Source organism: Marmota flaviventris, chromosome 2 (genome assembly GCF_047511675.1).
Source record: "Marmota flaviventris isolate mMarFla1 chromosome 2, mMarFla1.hap1, whole genome shotgun sequence".
NCBI lineage: Eukaryota > Metazoa > Chordata > Mammalia > Rodentia > Sciuridae > Marmota > Marmota flaviventris.
Window position 1 is genome coordinate 152,338,825 of NC_092499.1, and position 12,911 is coordinate 152,351,735.

The 12,911-nt window shown below is 38.4% G+C and overlaps 1 protein-coding gene across 2 annotated transcripts in view; it reads right to left on the reverse strand.

Annotated features, from left to right (window-relative positions):
- The window catches only part of Mtmr10 (myotubularin related protein 10), a 52,182-nt gene extending 39,841 nt beyond the window's left edge, over window positions 1-12,341 (reverse strand). The window contains exons 1-3 of one of the 2 annotated variants that reach the window (XM_027955953.2): window positions 12,126-12,341; window positions 11,491-11,551; window positions 478-614 (exon numbers count right to left, since the gene is read on the reverse strand). In XM_027955953.2, coding sequence (XP_027811754.1) covers window positions 478-614; window positions 11,491-11,551; window positions 12,126-12,185 — 258 coding nt within the window. In that variant the 5' untranslated portion in view covers window positions 12,186-12,341. Of the gene's footprint in view, window positions 1-477; window positions 615-7,408; window positions 7,494-11,490; window positions 11,552-12,125 lie in introns of those variants that run through there. The other variant, XM_071608681.1, reaches the window with a different exon arrangement.
- Between the last annotated feature and the right edge of the window lie 570 nt (window positions 12,342-12,911).

Genomic DNA, 12,911 nt, shown 5'->3' on the forward strand with positions numbered 1-12,911 from the left:
CATTTTATCAACTTTTTTTTCACTCTTACTGTATACTAGAAACTAGAATTTGACATTTTGGGGAAAGGATTATTTGTTTAAAAAATATGAAATCAGTAAAATGCTCAGCATTTACAAGATTATTTACTAAATAAATGAGTTTTTCTCTTCATGACTAGTTTAAAAGAGTATCTTTACTGTCATAAATAAGTTAAAAGATTTGGAAGGGAGGAAATAACTCCCTTATTGAAAAGTATATATAACCAATGATCACAGATGATAAACAAAACAAGGTAACTTAAAATCATCTAATTCTATTCCTCAAGCAAATCCCAAAAGTCTGCTTACCTTTTTTTGAATTTTAATATATTCCCAACATTATGATAATCATTTATCAATAAATTTATTATATTTTTATACCTGTGATTTATATAACAAATATGTTCTGCTTAGAGGTGAATCCTTAACACAGTGAAATAGTATACAAATAAAACACACCTGTAATGGCATTGGGTCATCCGTAATAAAGGAGATTTTGAAGTTACTGCACACCAGTTTTCCCCACAAATCATACTGACTTGTGTCTGTTGCAATGCATTTTCTCACAAAATTTACTTCATTTACAACAATTTCTCCTTAAAAATAACAACAAAAAATAATTGGACTGAGTTACGATTAAAACCATAAAATGTCAACAATCATTGGATGACCTAGAAGGAAAATTTCTTGATTTAATGATGACAGGAAGAAAAACATTCACAAATTGCTTACTAGGTGCTAAACACTGTGCTTTTGTATCTTCACAACAGAAACAGTTACAAGGCATCACTCTCCATTTGTAAGGTACAGAAACTGAGGCAAAAAGAGTTTTGGGGTCTGAACTGATTGAACTAGAAAGGCTATCCTACATCTGCACTCCTTACTTCTGCTATATTACCTCTCATTATTTATTTGTTCAAAGGAGAAGAAATAAGCTAAACCCTCTCCTTTGGAGTATTACTTGATAAAATATTTGTGTTTTATTAACATGTGACTTGTTTTCTTAAGTCATATTTTTTATCCCTTTTAGGTTTTTTTTTTCTTTTCCAGTATTGGGGATTAAACCCAAGGGTGCTTTACCACTGAACTACATCTCTAGCCCTTTATATTTTTAATTTTGAGACAAGTTCTCACTAAGTTGCCCAGGATGGCTCCAAACTTGTGATTCTCCTGCCTCAGCTTCCCAAAATGCAGGGAATAGAGTCATGTGCCACTGGGCCTGGCTTTTGATCCCTTTTATAAAGAATGAGGAATAGCATTCAGCTTTATTTGTTTAAAAATCTATAAAGTCAAATTTATAATTTATTTTCCTTAATCAAATTATAACTCAGTAGGTGATAAAATTTTAAAATATAGCTTAAATTAAAAGGAAATATTAAAGAGATAAATAGAAGAAACCAAAAGTTAAAATTTGCTCTTGAAAAGAATAATTTTCTATAATTTATTTAAAGCTTAATTACCATTAAATCTTAATTTTAAGATATAAAATTTAGTTAGATCAAACAACATTTCTAAGCCATCAGTCTTCATGGTCAACAACAGAAAAGTTAGGGTGCTGATCTACTTTGCCTATTTCTATCATTATAAAAACCCTTAATAGTGATAGACAAGGACCTGTTACTGACAATCCCTACCTACCAATTCATGAATAATGAAAAAAAAATCTAACAACAACCCTCTAACAAAAATGTTACAATAAATTTGAGTTAGAAAATAATTCTATTCAAAGTTCTTAAAAATTCACAAGGCTAGTTTTAAGCACAGCTTCCTGACACTTACTTGAAAATTTAATTCCAACATGCTCATGTCAAATTCCTGGCTCAAAACACTTACGAAAATTTCCATTCTGAACACAAGCCTCCTTCAAGTGGTTGAAGTCCCTGTGTGCCTGGCCAGCCTCAGCTGTCTTCCTCACCCTCACTGCTCTAACCACAGCAGCTATCTATGAAGCCCTCATAAGTACCACAGGGCTTCCATCTGCGGGGTCTTTAAACATGATTCCATTTTTGGAAGATTCTTTCTTTTAGCTTAATCACTATCTCAGAAATGCCTTAAAAATATGCCTGCCTAGATTAAATGCTTCCTATCACAGTACCATAAACTTGTAATACTCATCACAGTTATAATTGTATATACATATATACTTAAACTAATACCTACCTCACACTCAGTATTACATGCCCCCTGACAATATATTTAAAAAAAAAAAAGGACTAATTTTTATTCAATGCTGAAACTTTAGTACACAGAACAATATCTATCACATAGTAAGTGTCTATTAAGCAAGTGCTGAATAAATGAATAAAATCACTTTAGTACCCTGGTTTACCACACAACCACCACCAGTTGGACAGAAGCTATTCTAAACAGAACAAAAACCAGTAATTCAATATGGCTGAGTAGCCAAGCACTGTTTTAAGTAAACTTATATGAAGATAGAGGGGGAAAAAAATCACAGAACTGCCACTGCTTGCCTACACATGCATAGAAAGCAATAAAAATCTAGCAAAGGGAGTTTCTCAGAATTTTTCTTAATTCAACAGCTTGTAAGGTAAGGAAGGCAGATGTTTTCTTTAATACACAGATAAGGGACCTGGGCCCAAAGAGGTTAAATCACTTTCCTAAGATCTTAAAAACAGTAAGAAGTAAAACTTGAAACTTAGTGTTCTGACTCCAAATCCAACATAGTTGTCCTGTGGTGTCTATGGAGGATTGATTCTAGTACCCTGCAGATACCCAAATCTGTAGATGTTCAAGTCCTTATATAAATGGTTAGTATTTGCAAATAACTTATACACATCCTTTATATAATCTCTAGCTTAGAATACTTAATATAACATAAAGGCTATGTAAATACAGTATTGTATACTTATACAGTATTGTATAGGGAACAATGACAAAAAGTCTGTACATGTTCAGTACAGGGGCAATTTTCAGAATATTGTTGATTGGTAGTTGGTTGGATCCACAAATTGTAACCCACAGATTTAGAGGGCTATCTGTACTTGTTTCCCTACACTTGCATAAAATTAAATGTGCTGTAATGAGATAGAACAAGTACCAAAACTGATTTAAAGATTCAAGATAGCCACATGGTGCGAATACCTATAATCCCAGCAGCTCAGGAGGCTTAGGCAGGAGGATCACTTTGAAGCCAGTCTCAGCAACTTAGCAAAGTTATAAGCAACTTAGACTCTGTCTCAAAATAAAAAGTTAAAAAAGGGGCTGAGGATGTGGCCCAGTGGTTAAGCACCCTGGGTATCAATCCCTATTATTAAAACAAACAAACAAACAAAAAAACACCAAGGTACTGATCTTAAATGAATTCTAACAAAAAATAAAAAAGAGGGGCTGGGGTTGGGGCTCTCAGCAGTAGAGCGCTCACTTAGCATATGTGAGGTGCTGGGTTCAAGCCTCAGTACTACATAAAAGTAAATAAATAAAATAAAGGTATTGTGTCCAACTCAACAAAAAAAAAAATTTTAAAAAGACATGAAACTCATTAAGTAATTCAAATACATAAAATTCAAATCTTCTAGTTTCTTGAACACAAAGCTTATCAGCTCCCTTATCAAAATCTGGATTATTGAATATTCAACCCTTTCCCTTCAATTTTAGCTACCATTTATAAGAGGCCCTCAACTTAAACAACTAAACTAATTATTCCCAGTTCAGACATAGGACATATTCCTTTAACAATGACTTCCCAATACAAAACTACTGGCTTACAAAGTATGACCTATATTGCCTTATACTGTGTCACCTTTCTTACCTAGTTAACTAATCCAGAAAAAGACTTGCAAAATATTGTTTCAAAAATTTATTCAGTTATAGCATTTATGATTCATACCTATTTTTCGCATATACATACCATAGGATTTCAGGTTCCTGAGATGGGGAACAAAGGAAATAATGGGAATAAAGGGATGGCGTGCTCTCAGGACAGAACATGGTAGCCACACTAGCATCATCTGCCAATTTCATTTAAGAGGCACACATCTGGACAGACATTCTTCTCTGACTCTTTTACCAATGTACAAGTGAAATGTCAGCCTTATGAAGGTGGTGAGGATGAGTCCAAGAAAAAGAGAATGCATTTAATAGGTCCTGGGGATGGTAAATCATGCTCCATGGGATAAAAACAAACTGCTGTTTCTATAAATTAAATTATTACTGATACAGCCACCCTCATTTACTATGTGCCACTTTACAGAAAAGATTTCCTGTAGAGATAGACATTTAAGTGAGAATTCTTATAATTATGTGAAACAAGGCTTAGGAAATGCTATTAGGCACTTCCTGTCTAAGGGCAGGTTCTCTCCACCTGCAACACTTAGAAAGCTTTCAAGTTCAACTTAGAACCAGGATGAGAACAGAAAAATCTTCCTTTAGGAATGTGTCCACCAGAGGCAGTTCAAAAGACTCCATTCTTACCAATGAGTTGTGGCACTCAGCAGAATGTGTTTTCTGCTCACACAAGCTATCTGCTCATAATGTTAAAAAATAGAGGAATAGGAGCTGTCATAAGCTACTACCCTGTACTATAATACTGTGGGCCAGAAAGCTAGCAAAGAAAGACAGGATACAAAAGGGCCTCTTCTTAGGCAGGATGTGTGAAGAATATTGAGATTATTCTTATTCACATTTTAAATTAGTGGCTATAATGGTTTCGATATGAGGTGTCTCCCAAAATCTCATATGTGAGACAGTGCAAGAAAGTTTAGAAGTGAAATGATTGGGTTATGACTGCCTTAACCCAATCATTGAATTAATTCCCTTTCAGGGATTAACCGAGTGGTAATTGAAGGCAGGTATGGCTGGAAGAGGTAGATCAGGGGGCGTGCCTTTGGGTTATATATTTTGTATCTAGTGAGTAGAGTCTGTGTCTCTGCTTCCTGTTATCCAGCTCCACCACACATTTCTACCATGATGTTCTGCCTAATCTCAGGACCTGAGGAATGGAGTCAGCTCTCTATGGACTGATATCTCTGAAACTGTGAGCTCCCAAATAAACTTTTCCTCCTCTAATTGTTCTTGTGAGGTCTTTTTGTCATGGCAGTGAAAAAGAAGACCAAAATGGCGACCTTGAAAAGGAAATTCATAACAAAAGCTTTAAAACTCCAGGAGGAGTTTTCATGGAGGCTGTACTTCTTCACTTTTTCTGTGGTAACGGAGGACATGCTAGGGGTGGGTTGCACTCTGCTCATTTCTTGAGCTTCCTGCTCAGTGCCAATAGCAAAGTTGGACTGTTCATACCATCAGGCACTTCCCAGCATGTCACTATGGGAACTCACAGGGAGACCTCATGGAAGATAAAGTAATCAGGAAATTAGCTTCAGTGTGGAGTAATCAAAAAGCATCATAAAACACTTTCTAGATTAGAAGACGAACCAAGAGTTTCTACCATGGTTGGGAAGGAATAAAAAAAAAAAAATTAAAGTTTATTTTTTCAAGACCCTTCCATCTGTAAAGAAATATAAAAAAGGAAAATACAAAGGTAACATCTCCAATGGTTTAGCTAGGAAAGTTTTTAACTCCCTGAGGTCCAAAAAAATCATGTCATAATATCTTTTATAACACTTTACACAATTAGGAGGTCAATCTATATGTCGCAAATAGAAATAAATTTTTCATAAATTTTAGTTTGGAAAACAGTTAAAGGCAAAGTATCATTGTCCATAATGTCTAATTAACCTGTGGAATGTATATAGGCCAAAAGCATAATTCAACCCATGGATTTAAACAGGATGAGTAACTATTCTACTCAAAAATGCAGAAAGGGATGGCTGGGGATATAGCTCAGTTGGTAGAATGCTTGCCTTGCATTCACAAGGCCATGAGTTCAATCCCCAGTACCACACACACACAAACACACACACACACACACACACACACATACACACACCAAAAAAAAAAGCAGAAAGGTACAAAATATTAAAATTAAAAAAGGAAAGTAAAAATCTCCTCCTTAAAAAAAAGAAAAAAAGCATTACATAAAACATCCACAAAAGAGTCCTTTTGCTTCTAAGGTATTCACAATTAAACTTCAAAAATAAGATTTATGGTAAGGCAGAAATCAAGAACAGTATATAAATGGTCCAAAGAGTGAAAATGTAAAAGATAAACAAGAATCTATACAACAATGGCTATTTTCATTTTCCAGATGGCCCATGCTCTTCTGATCTGACTACAAAAGGCTCTGACAATCAGCGTATTCATTATCAATCTAATAGTTCATCTCAATAATGAAACTGCTGTTAGCATTGTAGACGGGAAGGAGAAAGAAGTGAGCTGACACACAGCCTTAGAACAGTGGCCAAGGCTTAGGAGGCACTCAGGATTCAGAGAACAAATACTTCCTGAGAAGCCTTTGTGAACACTCTTCACCCTACCTCACATTTGACTTAGGTGACCTTCCTCTGAGTTCTCACAACCTTTGGCTTCTCTACTGAACCATTTCGCAAATGGACTGAAACTGTCTACAGGCAGGACCCCCATCTTTTCATTTCAGCTTTTTACCCTACCGCCAGGCAGCACTAAACATGCATTCAATGCCTGCTGAACAAAGAAATTCATTATTGTCAGTTATAACATTTTGACTCTTCTCCCTTCTATCTCCTAAATCCTTAAAAGGATCAAGTCCTGAGGTTAGAAGGCAGAAAAAGCCATCAGACCCCACTCCTGATTAAACCTTACATCCTCATCACAAAGCTGCTGGCATTCTACCAGCCTCTGCTTTGGCAGAGCCCGTGACAGGAAGTCCACTGCCTCTCAAGACATTCCATTTTCTGGCAACTAAAATTGTTTGAAAGTTCCTTCTCAAGCAGGGTCAGAATCTGTCACTGCTACGAAAAGGGCACAGCCAAGGACAGAGTTCTTTTTACCTCACTAGAGAACTCCCTCTAGGCTGACATCCAATCTGCTCCTCTACAGTTCCAAAGCATAAATCTGTGCCCTAATGTCACAGTGCAGCAAGGTAAGCTGTGCTACTCCGTAGTAAAGGCACAGCCCAGGTGCCAAATATAGAACTCTGGCTTTACCCTCATAACACTGGGCAAATTACTCAACCTCTGCAAACTATAGTTTTTCTCACCTGTCAAATGAAAATAAACTGGTATCTTAAAGACAGAGCTGTTATAAGAATTAATTAACCTGTAAACCATATTAGTTAAATATCTTAGCCAGAAGTATGAGAAACATGCCTAAATCTAGGCTGGCAAAAAAAGAGAATTCTGTGGCTTTTGTGTTAGCTGAAGCTCAAGCACAATAAAACCCGGAGAACTGAACACCTTCAGTCATTCCCTCAGTGTCCTTCACTCCTTGGGACAGGTTTTCTGGAATTGTGGATACTGGCAGTATTACTAAAAGGATCTCTTCCCTTAATACCAACCTGAAAATATCCAGAAGCTGAGATGTGTTCATGCTTTTAGTCTGGGGTGGGTTATTATCCTCATCGGCCACACTAGAACCCTAGGCTGGGGTAGATTGGGTGAGAACAATTCATCAAAAAAGAGAGAATGCATTTTTTGGAAGATGGTGGAAGAATTTCTAGGCAGACAAAAGAATTGATATTCTCTGTATAAGTGCTCATTATACTGTATAATCCAATATAGTAATTGTACCCAGTGGTTTCCAATTTAGATTTCAAACTAGATATGCACAAAATAATTTAGGGGACTAACATATTATATTTTGCCAACTTAAAAATATTTTTAAAACTATTGCTACTATGATCATCCTTTTTTTTTTTTTTTGGTTAATGAAGATTGAACTCAGGGGCACTCAACCACTGAGACACACCCCAAAACCCAAAACTGAGTTGCTTAGTGCTTTTGCTGAGGCTGGCTTTGAACTTGTGATCCTCCTGCCTCAGCCTCTGGAGCTGCTGGGATTACAAGGTGTGTGCCACGGGGCCTGGCTTATGATCATCATTTAACAAAATAAATATACCCAAAAAAGTTAGAAGGATATAATCTCAGAATAAAGGACAAATCTTTAAATCAAATTAATTTAGCTTTATGAAGAAAGTTGCATTCATTAATTTTCTCATTTTGACCAAGGGCTGGCAAAACATCACCCAGCCAGTACTTGGGAGACTAAAGGAGAGGATCAACTAGGCCTAAGAGTTCAATACCAGCCTAAGGAAAAATAGTGAGGCCTCGGCTGAAATATGGGAACCTCTGATCCAAGTCATATAATCTTCTACCTGGTCCATAGGCAGCTAGAAGCACCCTGGACCCTGCTGCAATCCAGCCACATTACACTTCCAGCACCTTCTCCTGAACCTGGCACCCAAGAGGTTCACAGAATCTGTCCACCAGTCCAGCAGTTATAAATAAAAGAAAGGAGCACAGTCTGGCATTACATGCTCTTAATGAATATACACTGGAACATAAACATATACATGAGTACACACATTTTAAAATTCTCATACTCAATTTTCTAAAAGTATTAGAGCAACTTTACATATATACAATACAGTCATTCCAAGAAAAAGATTCATGTAATGAAAGAGTGATAAAGAGAAGGACTACATGAAGTATAACTGCTTTGACAAATTTCAATTACAGGCTCAGATATAATTCTCTTGAGATGTCTCACATGAAATAAGTCTCTCTTACTCTAAATCTAAGAGTTGGCCTGTCTGTGTATGTCATGGTTAAAAAAGCAGTTTATGCAGATGATCTAAAGTGTCCTTGATTCAGTCATTTACTCAATAAATATCTCAATATCTATCACATTTCAGGCACTATGTTAGACATCAGGACCCTGAAGTTGAACTACATACAATCTCATCTTAAGGAATTTCATGAACCAGGGAAGCTGAAAATTACTAACATAAACCACAATCTAAATTAAATTACTAGTCATTTTCTTCAATTTTCCTTACTTAATAAAAGATAAGAACATCTTAAATTTAGCCTTGTTAAGTTCCAACAGAGCACATAGTGACTGCACACAAATAAACAATTGATTTTGTGTTCTAATTTTCATCTGCTTATGGAATTAAAAGTTCAAACTTCGGGCAACTGAAGTAGAATACCCTTGGAAAGGCATTATGCCGGAGTACAGCATGCAATACTATACCTCCAAACAATCACTCCTTGCTCTGTGTGCCTAGGTAAATCCACAGGTGACTTGGCCAAGTTTTCTCTTGATTTCTGAGTTCAATAAAGGCCAGAACTATATTATTCAATCCCTCTTAGTAAAAGCCCTATCATAGCCTTTATGGTTTTTTTGGTTGTTTGGTATTTGTTTTTTTTGGCAGTACTAAGAATCAAACCCAGGGCTTTGCATATGTTAAGGGCACATTCTACCACTGACCTATATCCCTAGCCGCTCTTAGTCTTAAGGTAACTTTTTACTTGCCTTCCAGATTTCATGGGTAGAGTAATAGGCTACAGGCCAAAGAAGGGCAAGGGCCAATAGTAGGGTTCGGGTAGTCACACAATGTGACATGACAGGTGAAGCAGGAAACAGAGACCACAAAAGGACAGCAAAAATAAGAACACAATGAGGAAGACTTTGAGAAAGCCAGAACAAGGAGGTAAGAACAGAAGAAGTCAGGGGGACAAAAAACACTATAATTTAGGATTGGCTCAGTGCTCTATAAGGTTAAGTCAGAGGCAAATAGAATATTAGATGACAGAGCCATCACAAATGCATGTACATATTGTGACATGAAATTCAACACAAGAAAAATCAACACAGGTCAGAGAGTCCCATAACATGACTAAAAGAGGATCAGATTTAGCTTATATTTCTACAAGAATAACTTGTAGTCAGGAACTGGGTTTAAACTCTTCCCTAGAAAATTGACTTTTTAGAAGAAAGGGAAGTTTTTAGTAATTTTAAAAAATAGATAAACCTTCAATGAGAAAGAAAATTCTCTGATACTAAGTAACATTTTTCATAAGCATACCTTAGATTTAAAAGCTGTTTTTTTTTTTTTTAAAAATCAAGCATTAGTACCCATAGTTAAGACCATGTTGTTTATTAGAGTCAAAGCATAATCTAAAAGGAGGAATGAAAGCCTATGAACCACCCTGTTAAAGACAAGCAAGCCAAAGTTCAAGAGCTCATAGGCAGGCAATCATTCAAGATGAATGCTGTTTCCCACCACTACCTTTTAAATGCCTAGAGTGACTAAGACTAAAAGAGCACACAAACAGGGCGCAAGGGTTACTTGGTAATTCTATTGTTCATTCTGAGGAAAAGTGTAAAGATTAATTAGTAAACACTGGGTGAAAAGTGCTAACAAAATCAAGGGGAAATATTTATAACTAACTCCCATGATAAAGTTAAAAAAAAAAAAAAACTTTTTTAAGAGTATCTACCATATGGAACAGGGACAATGTTTTTAACACATTTGTTCCTACTTAATATTTTAAAATTGTAAGTTTCCATATTTATTCAGTTACTACTTCCAAAGTTCTAGTTACTTCACTAAATTTGGCTCTAAGTATTAACTTACATTTTTAAATGTTGATAGCAGCCATACAATTGGTATTTGATTTTATTTCAGATTTAAAACAGGCTTTCCTAAGTATCTGGCTACTTCCCTTAATCATATTAAACAACTGAGTTTTCCTAATTCTTACATAATTATCACACAATTCAAAATACTAATCAATCAATATTTTTTATATCCTAAAATGAAACTCTTATCTATCACCATTCCTTAGCTCTATCTCTAAGGTTCTCTAAGGTAAATTTTGTTTTAAACAATGATTCTCAGCCTGGAAAAGATTTTGTCCCCCAGGGTAATTTGTGCATGCACATGCACACACATGCACAAAGATGTGGCAGTGATTAGAGGCATTTTGGTTGTGGCAACTAGGCCAAAACTAGTGGCAAAGGATAGGGATGCCACTGACATCTAGTAGTAGGAGAGGCTAGGAATGCTGCTAAATTATGGACAGCCCCTCACAACAAAGAATTATCCACCCCAAAATGTCAATAATGACTCTGCTGGGAAATCCTGTTCTAAATTGAAACAAAAAAATTTGCAAATACAGCTGACAACTCCAAAAAACAATTGCTAACTAAGTAATTCAAAGTTCACTAAGCTTTGTTAGTAGTACAGAGAAACAGACATAATAAAAGCTTCTTTTCATGCTATCAAAATACATTAAAATGATGATCTGACTATTAATCACAAACGCATTAGGTTGCTGACAGATATGAAAGGCGAAAAAGTACTTTCACTACCCAAGCAATTAAAGATATACTTCTTTTCAAAAAGAACATTTCAGAAAACAAAACAGAGTATGAGTTAGTCATGTTCTTGACAGTTTTCTATGAAACTCTATTATTTCTAACCACACTTTTTCTCCCCTTGGTCATCAGATTTTTAAATGGAGAAAGTTTAAAATAAATAGAAGAGGGAAGTTAACTACATGATACTAGTCGGTAGAATAATCTAAGACCAAAACACATTACTAAAGAATCTCTTAGAACTCCAAAGTTTACCTGGCAAAAGGACTGGCTCCAGTTTTTTAATCTTCGGTTCCGAATTGATCTTATCGTCAGTCTGAAATACATTAACAAAATTAATCAAAATCGAAACTTCCCTCTCATATAAGAAAGGAGATACTAAGGCAATTTTCTGTTTTCTACGTGATGACACATGCGACAGACACACATTCTCCCACTTCAACTCTTTCACGTCTTAACCGAGATCTGCTCACTCTGGCCGTGGGAGCCTGACAATAAAAAAACATTAAAATCGCTTGTACCTGTTCCAAGTGTTTACACTTATGACAGTAACCTCCTCTTACCAGATGCCCACAAGCGCAGCAATCACGCTGGCGGTCACAGTGGGGACCATTGCCCGGGCTAGGAACTAAACAAACCCGGCTCCGAACGCTCCCTAGGACAAGACTTCGAGTAGAGAGAATGGCTGCAGCAGAGTTTCACAAGTTTCTACCACAGAAGGGGAGGCTCCCAAAGAGGCGCGTTTCCGCGCCCCGGGACTCAGACAACCGCGCGGCGGGGAGCACCCAGACAGACACAGCCTGGCGGGGTCCCTCCGCTCCGGGTGTTCGGCCCTTCGGCTCCCCGGAAGCGCCAAGGAGAGGACAGCTCGCGGGGAGGGGGATGTTTACCTGGGGCGGCGGCAGAAGGTAAGACCTGAAGGTGGGTCTGGGCGGCTTGAGGGAGAACATGGTGCAGCCGTCTTTTCGCCCCGGCCCAGTCGCGGGCCAGCCGCAGCTTGGAAGCCTCTGAACTCCTCCGGCCTTAGAGCTCCCGGAGCGGCCGCCCAGGCCCAGTTTGCTGCCCGCCCGGCCGGGCGGACAGTAGGGCGGAGACACAGCGGAGCGCCCGCCCGACTGGGGAGGAGCCGCGGCAGAGCCGGCCTACGCGGGCGCCCGGGCCCATCCCCGGAAGGAGCCCGGCGCCCCGCCTCGAGAGACCGCTTGCGCAGGGCTGGCGGTTCGCCACTTCCAGCCTGTAGGCCCAGCTGACGCCGGAACGCAAGGACTGAGCTGAGCTTCGGCTGCCGGGCCCGCAGAGGGGACACCGTTAGACGCGGAGCAGGGTAGCCATCTTCAGAACGCGGCCTTGGGAGGGCGCTCCTGCGGCGGCCCCAGGCCATGGCGTTGAGTGCCCCCTATTATAGCGACCCCGCCCCGGACGCCCTCCTCCGGGACTTCTCCCTGAAGTGCTGCTCTTAGTCATCAGCTTGGGCGAGCATTGTTTTTGAAGCCCTGAGTGAGGAGCCCGGGGTGGAGGGAAGGGAACTCTGATTCCCCGGACTCAAGCAGTAACACCGTCTGCGCGCTGTGGAGGACCCACACCCGTGCAGCCAAAAGTGACCATTCAGTGTAGGCTGGACTGCCTGTGATAAAGTCCCCTCCAAAGTTCTCAAACTTGGCGAAGATTTTCTTCTG